At 41.3% G+C, this 23,071-nt stretch overlaps 1 protein-coding gene across 2 annotated transcripts; it reads right to left on the reverse strand.

The window, feature by feature from the left end:
• Positions 1-464: 464 nt before the first annotated feature.
• LOC135874607 (carbonic anhydrase 2-like) lies at positions 465-22,382 on the reverse strand. Of its 2 annotated transcripts, none has more exons than XM_065399486.1 (7): positions 22,214-22,382; positions 20,940-21,137; positions 7,624-7,742; positions 5,708-5,800; positions 4,757-4,819; positions 3,799-3,954; positions 465-1,322 (listed from the first exon to the last, which is right to left on the reverse strand). In XM_065399486.1, the coding sequence occupies exons 1-7, from the start codon at positions 22,245-22,247 to the stop codon at positions 1,203-1,205; spliced, it is 783 nt and encodes a 260-aa protein (XP_065255558.1). In that variant the 5' UTR covers positions 22,248-22,382; the 3' UTR covers positions 465-1,202. The 2 variants fall into 2 exon arrangements, with proteins under 2 accessions (XP_065255558.1, XP_065255559.1); XM_065399487.1 differs by lacking the exon at positions 22,214-22,382 and adding an exon at positions 21,287-21,355.
• Positions 22,383-23,071: the final 689 nt, after the last annotated feature.

The following is a 23,071-nucleotide window of genomic DNA, read 5'->3' on the forward strand; positions in this document are numbered from 1 at the left end:
TTCAGGGCAGTCATTGGAAGCTGCTGGGTGCTCAGCATGCTTGAAAATGAAGCCCTTTAGACAGAGGCCTTCCTATGGCCCTAGGAACCTAACTTGGTCTTCAGTATGATGTTGTTCTCCTTTCTGTTGAGAAGCAGCTCTATTATGCGAATGGTTTTGCTGATCCTCAGGGGCAGTTGCTTAAGGCTAATACTGTATGTTAAAGATAGTTGCCTTCTTTTTGCTACCAGGGACTATATAAGGCAATCACCCTCTTACCAAAACTGGTCCACATTTCAGCTTCTGTTTCCTTAAACTCTGCCACAAAACCTGTGAGACTGGTCCCTGTGTATTATATGTTTCTAATGAATATTTATTAATGTACTATGTGTCTAATTATATATATATATATATACACACACACATGAATGCAGAAAACTCCCTGTCCCATTTTCCTGGATTAAATAAGAGTCTGGAAACAGAACTATAATTATAGAGGTTTTTTTATTAGAGAATTTATCTAAAATACAATATTCATTTCTTTTTTAAATTATGACATATATTATTTTAATGGAAAGATACTCTGTATTATATCTATGGTAATAAGTTTTATAGATATTTAATTTAAGACATTTTGTAATTTTAAAAAACCAACACACTAACATTAAGACATAATGGAGGTTGATGATACCATGGCTAACAATGTAAAACAATTAAAAAAAATATTTACATTTCAGTTTCTTAAAATCTAAGACATTTAATCATCAATATTAATTTGCTTTTCACTGTCTATGTTGACATAACTTAATCTCTTAAATCACATTTAAAATCTCCAAATTATTCTGTATTCCTGTGCTTCCAAAAAAGCTTCACATTTCTAAGTACAGTTAGTTATATGTACTATCACCTGTAGATGAGGTTACTTAAAATGGCTTATTTTGCTGTCATTGTATGCTTTGCCAAACAGCCAAAGTGTCAGTCACAGCAATTATCATCAAACATCACACAGATTTTCCCCCTCCCCACACATTAAGACCCTTTTTCTCTTGGTCTAGGGTCTTTCACATTTCATTAGCCAGAACTTCAGATGCTGAATGGAAGAAGTGAGAGATCTAGGAGAAGAAATGTTGCCAGTGCACAGCTAGCAAAGGTTTGATTTGTGCTTAGCAGAAGGGACTCCTCCCTCACAAACACAGCAATTTCTTATGAGCTCAGTGCTTAGCTTATTGGAATGAAGCTCTAACTTCTCTGCCCTTCAGAGGCTGGCATGGACGCCAGTTGTCCATCATATGGTACGGGGTCTCATTCTCAGCACTGAAGCAAAGGCCACGGAGTTTGCACAGCTGGAAAAAAAAAGAAAGGATCAACATTAACCTTCAGATGCATCCTCATGCCTCCAGAAATCTATTTACGGTATATACTATGAGCCAGAGACAGTGCAAGTCTTAGGGTATGGGGAAAGGTGGCTTAAAGACATCTCTAAATGATCACCCTCATTGTTGTTTTGCTGGCCAAGGAACTCAGTGCAAGGTGTTTCACCCAAAACCTCTCCTGCCCCTGACACATCCTTTTTGGCCCTCGACATGCCCCCTGTGCTGGTAGAGCTGGAAAGAGTGGTATAGAACCATCTAGGGGCAGTTTTCTGGACCTTTTGAATCACAGGAACCGCACAAAGGGGCCAGAGTTGGCTCTATATTTGTTCCAGGTCTGTAGATTAATTGAACACTTGGCTATTTTGAAAGCTGAAACTCTTTTGACAGTTTGATTTTTAAATAACATATACTTGATCCCTTTCTCATACTGGTGTAATTCAGCAATTACTTCAACAGAAGTCAGTGAAGCTATCCTGAGGTTAAACTGGTGTGAAGAAGAATCGGTCTCAGTTTCCATTGGAATGTACAGTAAGAATGTGAAGATTTATCCTAAAGCATGATCTGCAATTCCATAGCGCTCTAAAATAGAACCATCTCTGTGTTTAATTGTACCATAATACTCTTCTGTTCCAAAGCTGCCTTGGGACAGCCAGGCACTGAAATAGCTGAAGTAAATGTGCGGTTTCCCAAGCAGTAGGACATTTACCCTATACAATGTTTAGTCATGTACTTCCATTAAAAACAAGTCTCGCTGTGCCACCTTTGAGGTACCTGCCAGAATAATCAACACACAGGAGACTCTTTAGATGTGGTCCATAGGGAGCTATCTGCTTATGTGTGATTTTTACACATACTTCAGCTAATTCAGAACTAATTGCAAAACCCAGCACTCCAGGACACCATGTGGATTTGTCACAGGCACTCAGCTATTCATGCTGCTTTCTCATGTGTGACACAGGTCAGACAAATATAATTCAATGCAAGTGACCAGCAGGTTAGAAATAGTCCTCATTTTAGTTAACTGATTCGGGATACCATGTCTGAGAACACACAGCAATAGAAATTGCTGACAGAAGTATACAAGGGGGCTGCAGCATTTTGTAACATGCAGAATGGTTCTGTGACACAAAATCATGCTACACTCTGACTGGCAAACAGCTGCCTTACAAGAGGCCTTTTACTTCAGTGAGAGACATGGTCCATGGCTCAGAATGCTGCAACCCTACGTGTTCCAATAATCAGTAATTCAGTATAGCAATTCTTATGGATTTGCTATCCTAAACTTCCTCCTCCCCTCCTGACAAATATTCAAAAACTACCTATCTTTAGAAAAGCAGTTGCCAACTGTGAATTGAAGTCCAGTGAAAACATTCCCAACAGATGCTAAATTTTAGGATTTCCTTTTTCCCCAAACTGTTTTATGGTTTCTTGATTTGTTCAGCATTTAGGAACGACAAAATACATGATATGTGCAGCTTTGGTCTTGAGTAGTTGGTTTAGAAAGGTGCAATGTGATAAACGGATTTGCGATAGGAAGAGATGAAGGATGGCTTTCCTAAGGGAAAAACACTCATTTATTTTGAGTATTTCCCTTCCCCTCTCTCCCGTGTTGTAAGGCTACATTCATGTCCCCTTGATCATCAGTAATAGTAAAAAAAACAAAGATGTCGAGCTTAAGACTCACTCCAAAATATCTTATTAGTAGTAATAGATACTGTAGTTTAATGAACATTTCCAATAGTTCATCCTCTTCCTTTCCCCTGCACTTTTATTAAATTATGCCCAGCACCAGATCACAGCTTCTTTTCATCTCAACTCAATAAAGAAACACAATTATTTTATTATTGTTAGAGCAATAGCCATTGGTAAAATTGATTTAAGCCTTTGAGGGTAAACTAAAGCCCTTCAGATATGGCTTATATTTATAGACTCAAAGGTCCTATTTTTATCTTCTTAGCTAAACCACTGCAGACCTGAGGATGAAACTTGAATCTACATAATTTCATTAAGGAATGGTGCACAGAACTAATGCTCAGAGACACTCAACTTGTCAGTGCTCTACTCTGCTAGAGCATTTGCCAGTGTCATCAAGCTGCACAATATAAGAGTTTCTTGAGATAAAATGCAAACTTCTGGAAGCTGCAAATTTTCTGCATTCCAAGCAATGGCATTTCTACTTGACTCCTGTCCTGAGTAGCAGCAAAGTCCACTTCAACATACATATGAACACAGTTACCAGAGAGGGAGAAAATAACCATTTCAGATATGTGTATTGAACCAATGATTCATGATGCTATCTTCTCTTTCACAAAGCTTTGCAATCGGACTCTATTCTGTTCCAGTAATGTAAACTGCAGCATCAGCAGAAGATCCCACTGAAGTCTAAATCAAGGTGAATGAGAGCATTTTCATATAGAAAAATGACCTTTAGCTACTGAAGATTTACCTGTTCTGGACTGACACTGATGGGTTCTCTCAGAACATGCCAGATAACGCATTCAAGTAGAGGGGGAGTGGTCAGCGAACCTTGGTAAGTCCAGTAATCCAGGGATGCAGGAAGCAGATTCTTGGGATCAAAGTTTGTGAAGGAAGCTTGCTTGCCCTAAAAAGATAGAACAGCCTGTTAAAACTGTGGTGTAAGACTAGCTGGAAAATACACCTTGCTTGCATTAGTGGAGCTAGTTAAGGAAGGTTTGATATTTCTTGCCAAGTGTGTCCCCTGCTTTAGAAAGAGAGAGAGAGAGAGAGAGAGAGAGAGAGAAAGAGAAAAAGAGATGGATGCTAATATTGCACAGTACTGAGACCCTCCTACAATTTGCTGAAGTCTGTTGGGGTTAAAGTTGCTCAGCACCTTCCAGGATCAAGCCCTCAATCCTTGTTTCAAATGTCTAAAGTTACTGCCTCTTCCTCTACAAACATCCACAATCTACATCCCATGCACAGATGGCAAAAGAGACACAGCAAATATAAAAATGTGTGGGTCTGGTTCTGCTATGTGACATTAATGGCCAAACTCTTATTGACTTCAGTCATTAGTGTAACTCATCTGATTTACACCAGGGATGAACCTGGCCCAGTATAACAACTATGGACTCCACTGCAACTGAAAGCCAGAAGCACACAATCATAATGGTATGAAATCATTATTTACAGAAATTCTTTTCAATTGCTGGATGACCTACAATGCTGAATATCTTCTATTAGCCTAATTTTAAAAAAATATTTGAGCTATCATCAGGGTAGGGATTACAAAGGCGTCAGTGCTGATGACATGGAGAGCTGTTCTACTGTAGTACTTGCATATAGAAAGCAGAAGTAAGGAACTTCAATTTTGCACTTTTGAAGAAGAAGACTATAGAAAACAGCTGTGCTTGTTGTCAGTTGGCATAGAGATCATATACTACCTTAGTTTGAATGGAGTCCAGTGCATCAATAATTTTCTGTATCCCAGGCCTGTCACTTCCCACCTGTAATGCAAACCATATGAAAAGAATGTAAGTAGGTGTATATGTGTTGGCTTAGATTTACCACTATAGTTGACTGAAGACACATTTTAAATTACATCATCACAGCACCAATTAGTTTCATAGAGATTTCTCATAATGCTGAATGATGAAAGTGGCTGTGCCCTCACATTGTAAAGCATATGAAGTTTGCCAGTCAGCACAAATGACTTGTGCTGACTAATCTGCAGAAGTCAAGGATTGTGGGACAGAATAAAATGATTTTCTTTTAAGGTATGTGGATGTATTATTGAACTTTAACTGTTCATTTCTCAGAAGTCAAATTTAAACTCCCAACAAAACCAACATGACCAGAATAGAGGGAGCACAGTAGAGACAAATCATCTTCTTTAGCTGGTTGTGTATTTCTCAACCTTTATATTAAGCAAAGCAAAGCAAATTAATCTAGCACAAAACATCCTGCCATTGAGGAGTGACAAAGGAAAGGGAAATTAGAGGTTATTTATGCCTGGTTTACACATAGTTTTTATACCGTGTGATTTTTTTTTAATGGCATAGTTATACTAATACCAACCCTAGTGTGGACACAGTTATATTGGTATAAAAGGCCATACACCAATATATCTTACTGCTCTTCCCATACAGAAGGACTTATTGAGTATAAGCACCTTTATACCAATATAACTCTGGGAGATGTACCTCTTTAACTCTACGGTATTTCTAAAGCAGTACAACTTCCGGGTGTAGACAAGGCCTTAGATTGTAAGCTTGCTGGGGTGGGGGAATATTTTAGTTCTGTGTTTGTACAGCACCTACCATGATGGAGCACCTAGGCACTATTACAATACAAACAATACATTACAATAATAATAAGGTGATTGTTCAACTAACCTGCAGAAAAACACCTACAACAGTCAAGCCATCAGGATGCTTCACAGCTTCACCAAATCTACCATATTTTGTGTTCCAGTGAACCAAGTGAAGCTAGAATCAAGGAGACAAGAAATATTTATAAACAGCACCTTCCATCTACCAGAGCATCTCAACTAATAGATGACCATTTACTAAACATTAACACAGATGGTGTTTTACTGCTGAAACTTGCAAAGTTTTGCATACAGCTATGAAATTGTTGCATCATTGATTTGCTTTTATGTCTCTTGTAGAAATTTGTGCAATAGATATTTATAATTATAAGAAGTGCTTCTCATACTTATTTTCAAAAACATTTCTAAATGCCAAGTATGGGCCACATCTTGCAGTCCTTATTCTGGTAAAACTCCAGTTGACTTCAGTGTGAATTTTGCTGAAGCAGCGACTGCAGGGTTTGGCCTAATTATTTTAAATCTAAGTATTCTGGTTTTTTAAAAGGATGCTCTAAATAAACATGCTCTAAATACAACTCCGTTGACTTAGGGGAGTTATACTTGCTTACACTATGGCTGAGTTTGGCCTGCAAATTTTAAGGGAATGCCTTAAAAAATGACAGCTCCTGGAAAACTTTGGAGGACATTCTGTTTGGAAATAAATGTATCTCCACGTCAATCTAGCTGGTTTGCTCTCCTTCTTTGTTTTTGTTTTCTTAGTTGTTTTTAGGGCTATTAAGATGAAGAGAGGATTTTGATTCTTCAGAAGCTCATCTGCTCCTGATGCTTATTCCTCATTTGAAATCATAACAATCTGTGCCATCATAACTATCTGCACAGGAAGTTTAGCACATAATTATGGTGCCACAAGCAGAATTTTATAATCTCAGGGTTATACATTGTATAATCCTACAAGGTACTCAGAGCCTTCAGAAAGTTGAAAGATGCTCAGTACCTCGTTAAAAAGAAGCAGAAGCAGGGCAGGTGAACTCTCAGGCCAGATTGTCACTGGCCCTGCCTGGGTGCACAAGGGATAGGAAAAGAAAAGGTGTAAAGAGCTACTTCTCTTATACGCCAGTGAAAGAGCTAGCCACAATTTCAATTCTTGTGCTACCTTAGTGCAAGAATTGAGAAACTCCACCTCTGCTCCCACTGCTAGACTTCCAAAGTGGACAGAGAGGGGTGAGATGATAGTTAATATAGGGCTTTGTCCTCCTTCCACCCCAGGGAGCGGAGTAGAGGTGAGCCTGGGTCCAGGGGAGTGTAGCAAAGGGTGGTACAGCTACTGCTCTAGCATACAGTCCTATAGGGTCCCTGGAGGCATCCTGGCTGGGTCAACCAACATGTCTGCTTGAGGTCCCACTGCTGCAGGTCCCCATCACAGCTCCTCTTGCTCACTCACTTCCACAGACCATGACTTGAAAACCACAATAAAGCCTTTAAGGAACCAAAAGTCTTGTCATGTCAGAGCGAACACTTTCGTTTTTAACACTAGAGACAAGAAAACGGGGAACCTATGATATACAGATACACAGGGAATAGAATTTTTTCCAACGCTTCCCATGAGCCATTGGGAGTGCAGGGAACAGCCATGTATACCTAATTTGTTTGGTTTTTTTGCTTCTGTCACGTCTGTGAAATGAAGTGGCTGCAAAGAAAATCTTTTACAGTGAATACCACATCTCGCTTGACACCATCCAGCACTTTTGGACTGTATCTACACAAGATTTTGCTTAACATTTCCCACCATTCTATAATATGGAGCTGCTCCGGTGTTGGGAGCACTAACTTAGACTAGCAGCCGACATTTGAACCACCATGTTTTCTTACCCAGCTAGAACTCCCAGGATTGCTGCCACTGGGGGAGTTGCACTGATGGGAAATTTTAAGAAAAAATGCCTGATGTGTACAGTCCCCTATAAGAAAAAAAGCCAGTCCTACCTCGGCATCATATTGCACTCCATCCACAGTGTGCTCAGAACCTTGGCCTTCACAGGAGCCCCAGTGAATGTGAAACTGAATCAGTCTGTAGGTTCCCTCAAGTGCTCCGCCTCTCAGCACTGCAAACCAAACAGCCTCCATTAGTATTTGCCTCACCTCCTTTGTTATGGAGCCTTACTCTAAAACAGAACACTAAACTCAGGGCTTCTAAGGGCAGGTCTACACTACAAACTTGTATTGGCACAGCTGCAACAATGCAGCTGCGCCGCTGTAGTGCTTCTGATGAAGATGCTCTAAGCCGATGGGAGAGTAGCTATGTTGATTTTTCAAACCCCTGAGCAACATAGTTATTATGAAGTAAGTGTGTACTGTAGACCTAGCCTAAGTGAGACGGCATTTTGTTGCTCTGCATGCTACCAAGCTACTCTGGATTACTTTTTACAATACAATGCTATTACTAGCCCTAGTCTATACCAGACATCTAAAAACTTAAATGCCTTTAATGTATGAGATTCATCAGCAATTTACCAGCCATGCTAATAATACAAGGTGATTGGATTTAGGAAAAGTTTGTGAGAAACTTTTCTGTCACGATATAAATAAAAAATTATAGAAAGACGAATAGCCAGAATTCTAGGGCCATATAAAAATGTTCCACCAACATGCTCTTAAAGGCCTAAACCTGTTTGCCTTATTCATGCAAATTGCCCTTTCATTTTATGTCACCTATTTAGGCCTTAATCCTGCAAACCTCACGGTGCACAGCAGGGAGCCCAATGTTGCTGTGCTTCAGTGTAAGTATGAGTAAAGGTCAGCCACAGGCACACGTGAGGTTAAACGCTAGGCATAGCCTTCCTCACTAAAGTGAGGTAAATCTCAAGCCTCTCCCTTAATCCCCCCAAAATACTGGCAAAATAGGGTACACAGGTTTGGAAGTGAGGCACCTATTTGGTATTACTCTTGCTACTACAGTAACTAGCTCCTAGTGTAACCAGAGCACTCAGTAGCACTCTCAATTATGCAGGATTGGGCTCCTTGAATTTCCTATCCTGCTCATTAATTTTTAGTTTGTGTTTTATATTCCGAACAGCCCACCCTTGTGAGATGCAGGATCAAGCCCTGAGCCTGGAAAATGCTCAGGGCAGGTAAACTATGTCTTCATGTGCAGCACCAAGCCCAGAACAGGTAATAAGTAATCCTACTGAAGTCAATGGAGCAAATCGTGTGGGTAAACAGAGAAAGGTTTAGGCCAAATTGTTCTTCTGCAGAGCATTTAGGCCTCACAATCTAATTGTTTGTTTAAGCTGGTATTATCTGAAAAGCAAAGGTATTTTAGGAAGAAAATTTAAGATGATATAGACCCTAAAAACCTAATTTTGTACTTGCAAAGTGACAGAAAAATGCTATATGTTACCGTAAAAGTGCCTGGATTATGCATCACGAACAAAATAGGTCAATGGAATAAAGATGCTTTTCTCTGTTTGCAAACAGTCCATACATACAACTGTTCCAGTGTGTGTATGTGTGAGAGTATGTAAATTGAGTGCCGATTACAATAGTCCACTACCTGTTCAGTTTTGGCTAACTTTGACTATATGCAAGCACAGACTAAAATAGCCATTGACAACTGGGGACAGGGGAAATTACAGTGGTGTGAAGGGAATGACTCAAGACTTTAGTCACAAGAAAATGCAATTTAAGAAATACACAACAACCTTAGCTTCCACTGTCAAGTCTACAGCTTTGTAGGTATAATATAAGATTTGAAAAACTTAAGTGCAATATGCAAAATATACCCTTTGGGCTAGAGTCACAAAAGGAGTTAGGTACCTACAGTGGCAGTTAGGTGCCTACATCCCAAAATCAGGCCCCATTGGCAATCGCAAAAGCCCCACTCCACTGCCATTGAACCTGTAGGTGATTAAACTTGCTTGGTACCAAAGTTTCTGCCTCTAGACAAATACACTACTGCTCTACTCTAGGAGTCCGGATGCCTAAGCCCCCATGTGATGCACAAACTAGGGGACGATAGGCATTCCTCGGCCTAACTCACCTGCGGGGCCCAATCTAGTAAGTGTGCTCAGAGGCTACTTACTGGATTGGGCCCCAGATGCGAGCTCACACAAAACAGCTGTGGGAGATCCTTCAGAACTTTTAGCTTAGGGTACTCACCTGGGCTGTAGGAGACAGCCAGTTCAAGCCCCCTTTGAACTAGGAGGAGACAGGATTAGAAGAGGGATCTATTACTTCTTAGGCACACGGCCTAACCACTAGGCTATGGGACATTCTGAGATGGGGAGGCACCCGCATTCTCTCCTGTGATAGCTGTTCCACTGCGGCTAAATAATTAAAGGGGCATTGGCACCTGGGTGTCCAACGTGAGTGCTCTAACCACCACGATATAGAGTCATTCTCACACTTGCTCATGCTCTCTCTCTCTGGCCCAATGAATATTTAATTATTTAGCCACTGTGGAACAGCTTCAACAGGAGAGACTTAAGGTACCCCATATCTGAATATCCCATAGCCCAGTGGCTAGGGAACTCATCTGAGAGGTGGTAGATTCCTGTTCACATCCTTTCTTTCCCCCATAGTGGAGAGGGGAGACATGAACTGAGGAGTCTTCTACATCCTATGTGAGTGATGAGGGAGCCCTTTTCATCTTTCCCTTCCTTCCTCTCCCGCCCCCCGAGATCCTTGCCAAAAAGCATAGCTGTCTAACTCCGGGAAAGGGTTTACAGCTGAGAACCCCAAGCCGAGGGTGGTGCTACCCTGCAGCCTGGTCTTATGTGCCAAATTCCCTGAGAGAAACTGGGCTTATGATACTATCCTTGCTTGGCCATTTCCCACTGGCTAGCTTAGGCAGGGAGCTGGCTTTTGTGAATTCCATTTTTAGGCATCTGTCTCCCTTCATTCGTTGTATAGGGAGACCTAACTCAGGCTTTGTGATTCCCAGTGATTTTCTAGGCACCTGAAATTAGACAAGGAAACACTGAGCATCACCACGACTAAGTTGCTTTAGGAATCTAGCCTGATATTCCTTCTTTGGCAACTAAATTCAAACCACAGAACTCCCGTCACACATTTCTCTTTGTGACTCAATAGTCTATTTTGGTCATTGTATTTTCAAACATATTAGTCAATGCTGAACAGATCATGCATCTTTCTACCTATTGCCAAACTACAAGGTGAGTGTATATAATGTGTGAAGAAAAGTGGATCTCTGCCTATGGTAGCTAGACATGTATAGATTTTATACTAAATAGACATTTTTAAAAGCCATCAAATTATGAAGGATGATTGTTTCAAGCAGAGCACTATAAGTTAGGACATTTTAAGTAAAAATAGTTATTGTGAATGTGTTTCTTTTCTAAATGAAATAACTATTTGCTTTTTAAAAAATATTGCTAAAACCAATTAGTCTATATTATGCCAAGATTCATTTTAAGAAAGAGGGAACTGCTCTAAGTTATAGAAACACGTCTCAATACCATACTTGCTTTTTCTTTGGCTAACAGAGTAGCTGCTCATTACAGATATAAAAGGACTAATATTTCCTCCATTCTTGAATCCCATATAACATTTTACACAGTTGTGGCAGGTTGACCTGCTGCTATTAATCAATGGAAGGTGTGCTGAGAAGCAGAACCATACATTATTCTTAAATCCACCTGCAGCGTGGGTTCTTTAGGAATCTTGTTAGGATTTTATAAAATTCACAAGGTGGACAAAAATCTCCTGAAAGTTTTTATTTACTTTTTCTTGTTCTGTGGTTCTCAAATCCAGTGCTAGCTTATTTTGAGTCACAGGATTCAAAAGACAGGAGCAGATCATTCAACAAAAATAATAATTAGATTAGTGTGAACAAACATCAATTCAGCAGGCTTAATTAAAAAAAACTTATCAATGATGCCAAAGAACTGAAGTTTAAAATAAATCTGACATGCAAAACATACTTTAGAAATTCATTTTTATCCAGCAAGACCTTTTTTAACCTTTAATAAATGTTATCAGCTGTCAACATTCCCACAATTTAATAGCTGCCTGAAGAACCTCAAGAGCATTTACACTGTGAACTTTCCTTCTTACTTGCTTCATCTATTTCACTTGCAACTAAAAACACGGTCAAGTCCAACCTTCTTGACTCCTTTCCTGAATGCTAGGGAAGTTTAAATCCAGTTCTGAATTTCCTGGCTTTAACCCATTTCTTCTTGAAACTGATTTTATTTTAAATCTATCTGCAAAAGATCCAGGCATATATGTTTCCTTCTGCCCTGTGGCAAAATTACAAGAAGTAGCTGTGGCACACAGAAGGGAAGAGTGACTGTGCAGGAACAGTACCTCCCCACTGCATACCAACCTGCAGCCCTTCCATGGGTGCACAACACAAGCACAAGTAAATGTGAGCAGGAGAAAATTGCTAGCTGAGTGTGGGATGAAAAAGGAAACAGCCAATCTCAGTCACATGTTCCTTTCTCAAAGCAGCATGTTCTATACAGCAGTAACTCTATACAGCAGTAACTCTTATTCTGTGGCTAAGGCTCATGTGACAGATGATGGGCTACAAATGTGATTTTTTTTCTATTCAATGACAACATGAGAGATGTTAAGGTACAATACGTTTTGGAGCACTTCATTTCAATTTAGAAGTGGGCACTGTATTTTTTCTGTATTGAGACAATGTTGAGCAGATTTGAGAGATAGTAATAATGATGATGATGATGATGATGAATACCCCGAGCAGTTACATAGAAGTTAGCATCAGAAGATCTCAAAGCACTTTACAAAGGAGGTAAAAGTGCTTTGACTCTTAGGAAAGTTTAATGATCAATTCCTACTCGCCTTACCCATGCGAAAAATCCCATTGATGTCACTGGGATCCCTTGCATGAATAGATTAAACTGGATTTGGCCCTAACATTTCCTGGTGAGATCGTAGAGTGTGTAGAACTAAAAGGACATTTTGTTGATTAAGAGATATCTACACAGTCAAAGGTATCTATCTGGTTACATGGGCCAGGCCATTCCACTGTAAAAGAAGTTTTACTGAGCAGTTACCTCTCCCATTTATTTCAGAGCATTAGCAATTTTGACCTAAACTGTGTGGGTAGCATGGATGTTATTTAGAGACGAGTCGGGTCCTTTATGTTAAGCTTTGCAGGAGTACTGTGGCATTACTGCTGGGATTCCAAACTCTGATGGGATGTACTCACTATAAAGAGCAAGCCCTAATTTATCGTATTCAGGGAAACGCTTTTCTTGGAAAGAATCCAAATGGCTAAACTGCAAGATTCCTTCATGAAATAATTCAGACATTGAATGAAATCCTCCACTTACACAAATGGTAGGAAATAAACTATTCTAAGGCTTGTTAATCTGAATAAATGCAGAATAAGGAAATACTCAAATGGAAATGAGTAAAAATGGAACATTTTCCTATAGCTCAAAAAGTAGAGTCATCCAAGCAAGATGGAAGTCCACTGCTCAAAATCTATGGAATTTAGTGCTAATTCAGAGTCCTCTCAAATAAAAACCCCAGCATTCACAGAACACCAAGTTTTAGCCTTTCAAGATAACCTTTCCCTACACAACCTGCCTTTCCCTTTTGAAAGCAATGATTTTATAGAATGTGGATATAGAAGAGATATACATTGTGTGTGTGTGTGTATAATATGTAAATATATGCACAGTATATATGTATGATAAACACTGCCATATAGACAAATGTATATATGATAGAAAAAAGGCTGAGGAGATAAAATAAATGAAATATTACTCAAAACATGCCATGCTTGAACACACTGTACTGTTAATGGATGGGGAGTACACTAAAGAGCATGCTCAGGGATTCTGAGTACTTATGTAGGGGGTGGGCTTCCCCAGCTGATATACTGAAGAGTTCAGCCAGGGTGAGTCATACTTTCTGTAAGGCTACCAATACACAGGACAGAATGTCACTTTTGGGGAGATGTTCCCCTTTTATTTTATCTCTCCCAAGCATCCCTCCTAGGAGAATATATCAAAATAAGCAGAGAGTAAGACAGTAAGGCAGGACCAATGGTTCTGAATGGACGGGTTCACCTTGTGATGCAGTAAGTTGTGGGAAACCTCCGCAGTAAGTTTCACCAAAAGAAAACTGTGTGACAGTTACTGCTGATAAACAACCTCATCTGACTCTAATAGAAGCCATTTGGGAAGCCCGAGAGGGTAGAAGGTGTTTTGAGGAGATAACATAAAAGAATTAAACACTCCCAATATGTGCCATATTTGCACAAACTGTATATTGGCAGCGTGACAGTGACCGTGACTCACCCTGACTGAACTTTTAGATACGGCCTGAGTGTCAGCTAAGGATAGCTCGCCCTGTTTAAGGATATAAGGCTACTCCCTGAGCACTCTCTATATATAATATAAAAATATAATTGCATTAACTACTTAATGGCATTATATATATATAATGTATATGTGTGCGTAGACAGGCATACATAAGTACATACGCACACCCATGCTTATACAGGTACACACACACCTCCCTACAGATGCACAATGGACTCATGGCATAAGGAAAAATCTGAAGAACATTTTCACCCAATAGTCTTGAGTCCTTAAGTAGGGGTGGGCTGTCCCTAGTTGACACACAGGCCATACCGAAAAGTTCAGTCCGGGTGAGTCACAGTCACTGTCAAGCTGCCAATATATATATAGTATGTGCAAATATGGCACATAACGAGAGGTGTTTCATTTCTTTTATCTTATCTCCCAAAAACACACTTTCTACTCTATCAGGCTCCCCAAACAGCTTCTAACTAGGGTTGCCAGCCCTCCAGGATTGCCCTGGAGTCTCCAGGAATTAAAAAGTAAAATTTCATTAAAGATTATATCATGTGATGAAACCTCCAGGAATACGTCCAACCAAAATTGGCAACCCTACTTCTAACAGAGTCAGAAAAGGTTGTTTTCAATGGGTACAGTTAAACAAATTTCCCTATAGTGAAACCATTTGCAGATACAACTTATGCATATTAAACATAATGTATGTCAGAAATCCCTATGAATCATGAATAAAAATGTGAGTAAAGTACATTGCTGTTAACATAGGAGGGGAACAAACAGATCAAGAACACCAAACCTCTATGGGTGAAATTCACCAGGGCACAAGGACCACTGCAGATTTAAGTCCTACATTATCCCTTAGCAAGGGATTTATATGGGTTTTAAATGGTCAGACCCTGTGTGCACCCTCTGCACTGGGGTGAATTTCATCCTGTATGAGCTGTCCTTGGATTGATAATTGCCATATTATAAGAATGAAGATGATTTTAAATTATATTGTGGTAACAATATGTCGCCTTGTCTCCTGGCAGCTGTATCTATGGAACAATCCTAGCAACTGTTACTAAAAAAGTGTATTGTGTATTGCAAAATATTACAATAGTGCCAACAGGTGCTCATTTTCCTTGACATCTGATGAATGATGAACTGAGACATAGGAAGGCAGGGTCCCTTGCCCCAAAGAGTTTACAAGTCTTTTACACCTGCCAGTAAATGAACAAATGAAAGAGGCTGAGGAAAGTGATACATCAGACAAACAGAAAAGACAGAGATGACTGTATGCAGTGTTGTTGTAGCTGCGTTGGTCCCAGGATATTAGATAGACAAGGTGGGTGAGGTAATATCTTTTACAGGACCAACTTCTGCTGGTGAGAGAGACAAGCTTTCAAGCTTACACAAAGAAGAAGAAGAAGAGCTCTGCATACGTTCAAAAGCTTGTCTCTTTCACCAACAGAATATGGGGATGATTGGCACATCTCGTTAGCTGTATATTTTAAAAATAAGTGCTGCCCAACTTAGCTGTGATTAGTTGACTAATTTCTTCTGTTGTCACAGTAGAAGCTACTCTTGAGGAGGGAGTTGAATGAAGTGAGGAGAGTTTCCTCGCACTCTATGTGCCCATTCCAAAATTGATTTCTGGCCAGAAGATTTATAGTTTAAAACATAACTGAAAGGCATAACACAATGGCTGCCTTGGACTATGATAACAGTGAGAAAGTTCTGACTCAGACAGGTATGTCCTGAAGCACAGAGGTTAGCCTCTCCATTTCTTTAGCCACAGGAGTTCTATACAGTCAGTTCCCCTCAAGATTCAAAATATTGGTTTAGACATACAGTAATGTTATACTGTCAGGCCTAAAAATAGACCTCCTGTGTCAAAGGCTGTGTTCAGAACGTCTTATCTTGAAGACTGCAGACCTATATGTTTCCTCCCTAAACTGATCATTGCTTCAGTGGGAAATGGAAAAATCCAACAGCGACACAACTTTCAGTGTAACTCACTGCAAACCAAGCAGTGCCCACACAATCTCTCCTAGGATAACAAATATTCCTTGGTCTGTTTACACTGAGTCATAATTAAAGAAATGTGTGTGAATGATCCCCTAGGCACCTCCATTCTTTTCCATTATAGAAAGAATCACCTGAAAAAAATATACTTGCTTAAAATTATTGAGGAGAGTCTCCCACGCAGTACTAGTGTCAAAGTTGGCCCTATATTTTGACCTCCCAGGGATGGCAGAGTAACTTTAAGGTTTTATTGTGATTGTATTTCCATAAAAATGTCTAATTTACATGAGTTTGTAGCTTGACTTAGAATAAAAAAAGAAGAAAAGAAACAACTAACAAAGAGTTGGCCATAAGGAGAAATTATCAGGCTATTTACCATTAGCTGTAGAGCTTTAAATCAAACTTTCCAATTATATTGTATTATCTTTATATCTAAAAAATAGATCAGTTTATATTATGATTAGAAAACAAATTCATTATTGACAGGATTCTTTGCTTCTGTAAGCATGAGATCTGCTATAGGGCATAGTGCTCACTACTGTGAGTAGTGCCATTGAAATTAAGGCCCTATGCGTATTGTGAAAACATTTCTGAGAAACATTTATATAAATCAGGTTATAAGCAGGTTACAGGTTTTCTTGACACTTTTAGCTGTCCTGAGGCAAGTCAGTTGTCAACTTTGGCTCGTCGCTGTTTCTTGCTGTCATTTAGCAATAGTGAAAGTGTAACTATTTCCTCACAACAGGATTTAAAGTGCCTGTAACTTTAAATAGGTGAAAATATCTTCTTTGCTACAAATGCAGTAGGGACAAATCCCAAGAATAAGGTGCATTTATTATGATATTGTTGGGCCTGATCCTGCAAACACTAAATATTGATTGTAATGCTTACTACCATGAGCAGTTCCATTGATGTAGTTGCATTTCTGAGATATCAGAATGGATACACTGTAGTCTTTGATTTAGTCCCTACGGTATTTGTAGCAAAGAGACTATTTGCCCTTATTTAAAGTGTCAGACATTTTAAATGCCATTGCTAGGAAATACACTTTCATTATTACTAAAAGACCACAGAGTATGTCTATACAGGACTTTGGAGCGAGTGAAAGCAAGCCTCCCAGCCCGGGTCAATGTACTCGGGTTAACAGGGCTCACGTTAGCACTCTCTATATAGCTGTATGGACAGCGCTTTGAAGTTGCAACCCGAGGTTTGAAGCCTAGGGAAGGGTGGGTTGAGCTTCAGAGCCTGAGCTCCTAGCCCAAGCCGCAACTTCAAACAGTGTCTACACAGCTATTTTTAGCGTGCTAGCATGAGCCCTGCTGACAGAAGTCTGTTGACCCAGGCTGGGAAGCTTCACTCCTGCTTCCTCCAAAATGATGTGCAGACATGGAGAAGCCAAATGAAAAGTTCAACCACAAGAATTAAAGTGGATGAAGAGAAGATAAAAATAATTGAAGGAGGAGTTTGTATCCTGCTTGGTACAAACAGTCTCAGAAAGCTTTCCGTAAAATTGCAAACAAAACAAAATACATAAAATGCCCATACTAAGGGAAAATCGTGGCCTTTCAAAATAGAAAAATGCTTGAGTAAAATAAATGTCATTATTGATTTGTGGGCATTTCATTACTTACAGCATTTCTAAGGCTGAACTAGTAACCGTAAAATATTAAGGACACACTTTTAAAAGCCCAGAGTCTAATCCTGCCCATCTAATTCATACCAGTAGTCCCAAGAACTTCAGAAGAACTACACTCGTGAGTAAGAGCTGCAGGATTGGGCTGAAAGCTTTTATAAAACATTTTTCAAAAAAGGTTACTCTCAATACTTAGTGGTTTCTAAAAATTTAAATTTCTAAAGCTATCACAAACCTTTTTCTATCATGATTAGTTTAGACGTCTTAAAACATTACTATACAAAGGAGTTTTTAAGAATATTTAACATGCTTGGGATATCGAAATAATGAAAATAGAAATGGAATCAAGAATTATAAGCTCCTGTTATTAGTAAAGAGCAAATTTTCTAAAAGAGCAGATTAAAGACTTTTCCCCCCTATGACAATAGAGTATTCGTAAAAGACACATGGAATTGTTTTTATTTTAAAGAGATTTAAACATTTATTTTGCACTTTTATTACACTGACCAATACCTGGGTGCCTCAGCAAGAGAGAGGGATGATTTTTAAGTAATTTTTTTTGGTATTAGTATTTAGGCACTCGACAAGTCATGCAGAAGACACATGCAATGCATTATATAACAAATATATATGGAACCTTTTCTTTTCTAGGGGCTATGTTTTATATCAAGTATCTGGATATTCTGATCTCTAATTTCTATTTATTTTAATGATTTTATTAATAATGACCACATTAAATATTGTCTGAATCAGAGAAATGTATAATGGTCACAATGATGCAATTCCAAAAGATTTTATCCAAAAACATGCTTTTTGCTCTTGCACCTATTTTTACTAAGACATTAGAACCTGTGCCTATAATTTCTGGGACACGGCCTGATTCTGTAAACACTTAAGTACATGCATAACTTTAGTCACAAGAGTAGCGCTGTTGACTTCAATGGGATTAGTCACACGAGTAAAGCTATGCACATGCTTAAGTGTTTGTAGGATCTAGACCAATGAGACTACTTATTTGCATAAAATTACTTGTGTGTAAAATGAGTCACAAATCATGGCCTTACTTATTACTTCATGGTGTGTTTACTACATTAAATAGTCCCACAAGCATAAATGGGACGTCTCGTGGGAGTGAGCACTACGCCCTTTAGTAAGTATTTGCAGGATCAGGTCCTTAATTTTTAATGTGAAAAGGGATAGCAGATAAAATAAATTCTTAAAATTTCTCCTTGTGCTTGCTACATTATGTTTAACCAGGAACTTGGTAAAGAAATAATCCTGCTCAGCATCAGAATGTTGTATATAGGAACTGCATGAAATGTAACCAAGTCATAAGCAGCTTTTGTTGTGTTGTAAAACTAGGCTAGTAAAACTAGGCTAACTAGTTAAATGCATACAAATGAATCAACTAAGTGTGCACCCAGCTAGATTTTATGTACGGTGATTTTCAAAAGACTATCAGAGATTGCAGAATCTACACTCAGGTGAATTTATATAGTGATCTGTATAATGTTTTCTTTTTTTTTCCAGTCCAGTGCTTGATGAGTTGTAGAGCTACTGTATTTTCACTCTCATCCCCTCCTCCTCCCACTCTGCAAGCTGTAGCTGTGCGTGAATCATTCTCACAGAATAGAGATGTTCAATTTCTGTGCTATTTTTTTTTTTCATTAGGAGCTGTTCTTCCAAAGGATATTTATGAAAACTTTTATATATCCTGGCAGTTTTCTGTTTCTGAGTTACTGAATTTAAATGAAGTTTCACAACATCTTCACACACACACACACACACATGCGTGCGCAAAGGGAGAAGGATGGGGCCCTAGTAAACCATCTGAAAGCAAATCTGCTTTTTGCAATTTATCATCATGTTTCCCACTTCTCATGACATAGTTAAAATTCACTAAAGATTTGAACCTGCATGGTGCTGAGCACTGTCAATTCCAATCAACTTTAACAGGACTTAAGAGTTCTCAGCACAGAATTGGGCACTAGAAAACTGTGAGTCAGAATCACCTTTTGAAGCAAAACAGATATTCATGCTACAGGGGATGTTCTGACTGAACTGTATATTCTTGCCTATACATTTGTGAAACATTTAGCTATCCATTTAGTCCCATTTACTCTAAAGGCAGGTAGGAAAATATGTTGTTGAGTTTTCATTACAGTTTTGAACAGCTACTATACTGCCTAGCTTCTCTCTCACACACATAAAAAAGACGTTGTAGGCACTAATAATTTGTTTTCAGCACCATCCCCTAAATGACATTGCCAAGGAACTGCTTAGGAAAAATAGGGCACTTGCTCAAGCAAGTTAAATCAGGCAGTGTCTAGAGAAGGCAGCTACTGTCTCTACAGAGGGATTGTTTTCCCCTTTCTAAATTAAAAATAGAGGCACATTCATTGTAGAAGGGTGGTGATTTCTGCAAATCCTGCCAGCTGAGAAATTATAGTTAGGGAGCAAGCCTGCAAAACCCTTGCTCAGATAAGTAGCCCAGACTCATGCAAATACTCTCATCCACTTCAATGGGACTACTTCTGTGAGTAAGGACTGATCATGTGGATAGAGGTTTGCAGGATCAGGCCCTTGTCAGTACAGTATAATGAACAGGCTCCTGAAATACCGCAGAATAGCTAGCTCTCAGTGAACTGTGTGGGAACATGCTACATGTATTGCTATCTTTATCTAGAAAGCCCAGAGTCAGGGAATGCCAGGGCTGATGCTGATTTAAATTAGAGAATATCAAACTCATTTCCTGACAGTTCCAGTACTGACCTGGAGAGATGCCCCATATTTCTGCTTTACAATTGTTGGCAGCAAAAATATAAAACTGAAGAAGCTATTTCCAAATCATTTCAAGTTGCTAATTTTAGTTGTTTTGCTATTCTGTTGTCCTTTTCTTCCTGCAGTGCATCCTGCCGTTTACTGTAACCATTTGGCAGGTATCACTCAAAGCTAGTATTTTTCAGGTGGAGAAATACACTTTGTCATCCCTGATCAATTATCTTACTTCTGTCTATTGTGCATTTGAGGCATGATCCAAATCCTACTGAATTCACTGAAATTCCCTTTGACTTCAGTGGCCTTTGGATCAGGTTAGGTCAAGACAAGTCAGAAAACATCAACTTTCTTTTAATTAGAGCAAAGGATGCCTAAATGAACTGAATGAATCTTCATGGGTTCAATCCTGACCCCATGAGATAAAAACTCCCATTGACTTCAGTGGGAGCAGGATTTCACCACATAGTTTTAGTAGAAGTTTTAGTAGAAGTGTTAAAATCCTCTCTCCCCTTCCCAATCTGTCCAATTTCAGTCCCTTACAGGAGCCCCGGGAAGTGAGGACTCACCTGATTTGTCAGCAGAGTCGTCAAACTCCACATTGAAAGAGTGCCCATTGTTGACGATGTTTCTAGCTGTGGAGGGGTCATAACTGAAATGCAAAGGCTTCAGAGAAGGGTCGTACTCAGCGGACTCGGTGTTAATATCAATAGGGGACTGATGCTCTCCGTTGGCAATGGGGAAATTCTCATGCCAATGAGCAGGTCCTACAAGAGAAAACACACACAGATCCAGTGTGAAAAAGATGCAGGCAAGGCACAGAGGGTGGAAATAATTTATAACAAACGCAATAGAGAAGTTGATGCTATAAGTGCATTTGAGGCTTTAACTCTTGCGTCAATATTTAACGATGCACCTGTCTTCGCCAGCTCCGGTCCTTGCCACATAAACTCATAGATCCTGAGAACTGGCCATTCGCGTTAGGGAGGCGCTGGTCTCAAGCGCATTAAATGAGAGAACTCACGAGACGCGGATGCGGCGTGGACGCAGGCGGGCCCGATCCTGCACTGACTGCCCGCCCAGCCCCTCACTGCATTTAGCAGGGGTTGGGACGTGCAGGGGACAGAGGTCGGACCTCTCCCCACCCCAACATCTGGTTTGAAGAGCTACAGTATATTGCTGTCACGAGTTTTGTAACAGCGTAGAAACCAGAAGATGCTCCAGCCTCCTCCACTAGCCCAGATCTGTTAGAGAAACTTAATCACAAATGACAGAGCCACCCTCGGCTGAACTGTCCAGCGGTTCGGGGAAATAGCTCGTGGGGCTGGAAAAAGGAAGATCGCCCCGGGACCGCGCACCTGCGTGGCAATGCCTCTGCCAGGAACTGCATTTCCAGGGGGACAGTGATTGCACGTCATCAGACCCCCCCCCCCAGCTAGAGCAATCGGGGCTCCTAAGGGCCGGCTTCCGATCTCGCCTTCCCCACTCGTAACCCGGGGTAAATCCGGAGGCGCTTGCATGGGCTTCAGCGAGGTAGATCGCGCTGGGGCCGGTCCCTCCACCTCTGCAGCGCCCCTAGCCGGCTCCCCGCTGGCGCCAGAGGCAATGCGATCCCTGTGCCAGCCGCAGCACCGCCCGGCTCCACGGCAGGGCATGCCCCGGACAGCCCCGCGCTGAGCGGAGCCGGCGCTGCCAAGGGGCAAAGAGCAGCGGGGCAGCCTGAGCCGCCCCGCCCGCGGGTGGCTGCGGCAGGTGCCGGCGGAGCAGCGAGGAGCCGGCCGGGGAAGCCCAGCGGGGACCCCCGCGGGATGGAGCCCGGCGCGCTGCAGCCTGGCTCGCTCACCGTTGTGGCTGGCGTAACCCCAGTGATGGGACATGGTCTCGCTCTCCTGGCCCGGCCGGCTCCTGCAGGACGGTGGCCCCGGCTCGCCGTCAGGGGCTTTTATAGGCTCCTGCCAACTCCATGCCCCCGTCTGAGGCCGGCGGGGGGAGGAGGGCGACTCCTGCTCCGGCTCAGCCCGCGCAGGGGGCGGGGAGAGGCAGCGAGCCCTTTATAACCTGCTGTCGCCATCCTCCCTCCCGCCGCCGCTGCAGCGCAGCCCGGGACCGGCAGAGCCCATCCCCCTGCTGGCCGGGACCCCGGCAGGGCGGCCGGGATGCGCGAGCGACCGCTGTCCTCACCCGCCCTGGGGATGCGAACCGGAGCGACTCCCACCGCGCCCGCCCTCCCCGAGAGCACCGGGCCGGCCCCTCACCTGCAGCGCGGGTGCGCACGCGGCCCTGCCTGCTTCCCTCGGCTCAGTCAGCCCTGAGCGCCGGGCCCCGCGGGCCCCGCGGTGACCTTGGGACGTGAGCGCGGGGCGAGCTCCGCTGCAGCAGGGCGGGTGTGGAGCTGGAGCTGGAGCTGGAGCTGGAGCCGCTGCCTGAGGAAAGCTGCTGGGCTGGGGGGAGGGATAGTTAAGTTGCTGCTGCTCCCTGTCGGGAGCTGAAGGAAAAGGTGCTGCAATCAGGGCATTTATTTCTGGAGAGAGTCATTTAATCCGCTCAGGCTCAGAGTTTTCCAGAGGTGCCAACATTTGAAAGCAATTACTGGGGATTTGGAGGGGGGATTTATAATAGTCTCAACCAATTTATTAGAGGGAAACAATTGTAACATTGAAGAAGGAAGGGGGATGGGCCCTCCTGAGTAGGGACATTATTC

The sequence above is a fragment of the Emys orbicularis genome, chromosome 2 (assembly GCF_028017835.1).
Source record: "Emys orbicularis isolate rEmyOrb1 chromosome 2, rEmyOrb1.hap1, whole genome shotgun sequence".
NCBI classification, from domain to species: Eukaryota; Metazoa; Chordata; order Testudines; family Emydidae; genus Emys; species Emys orbicularis.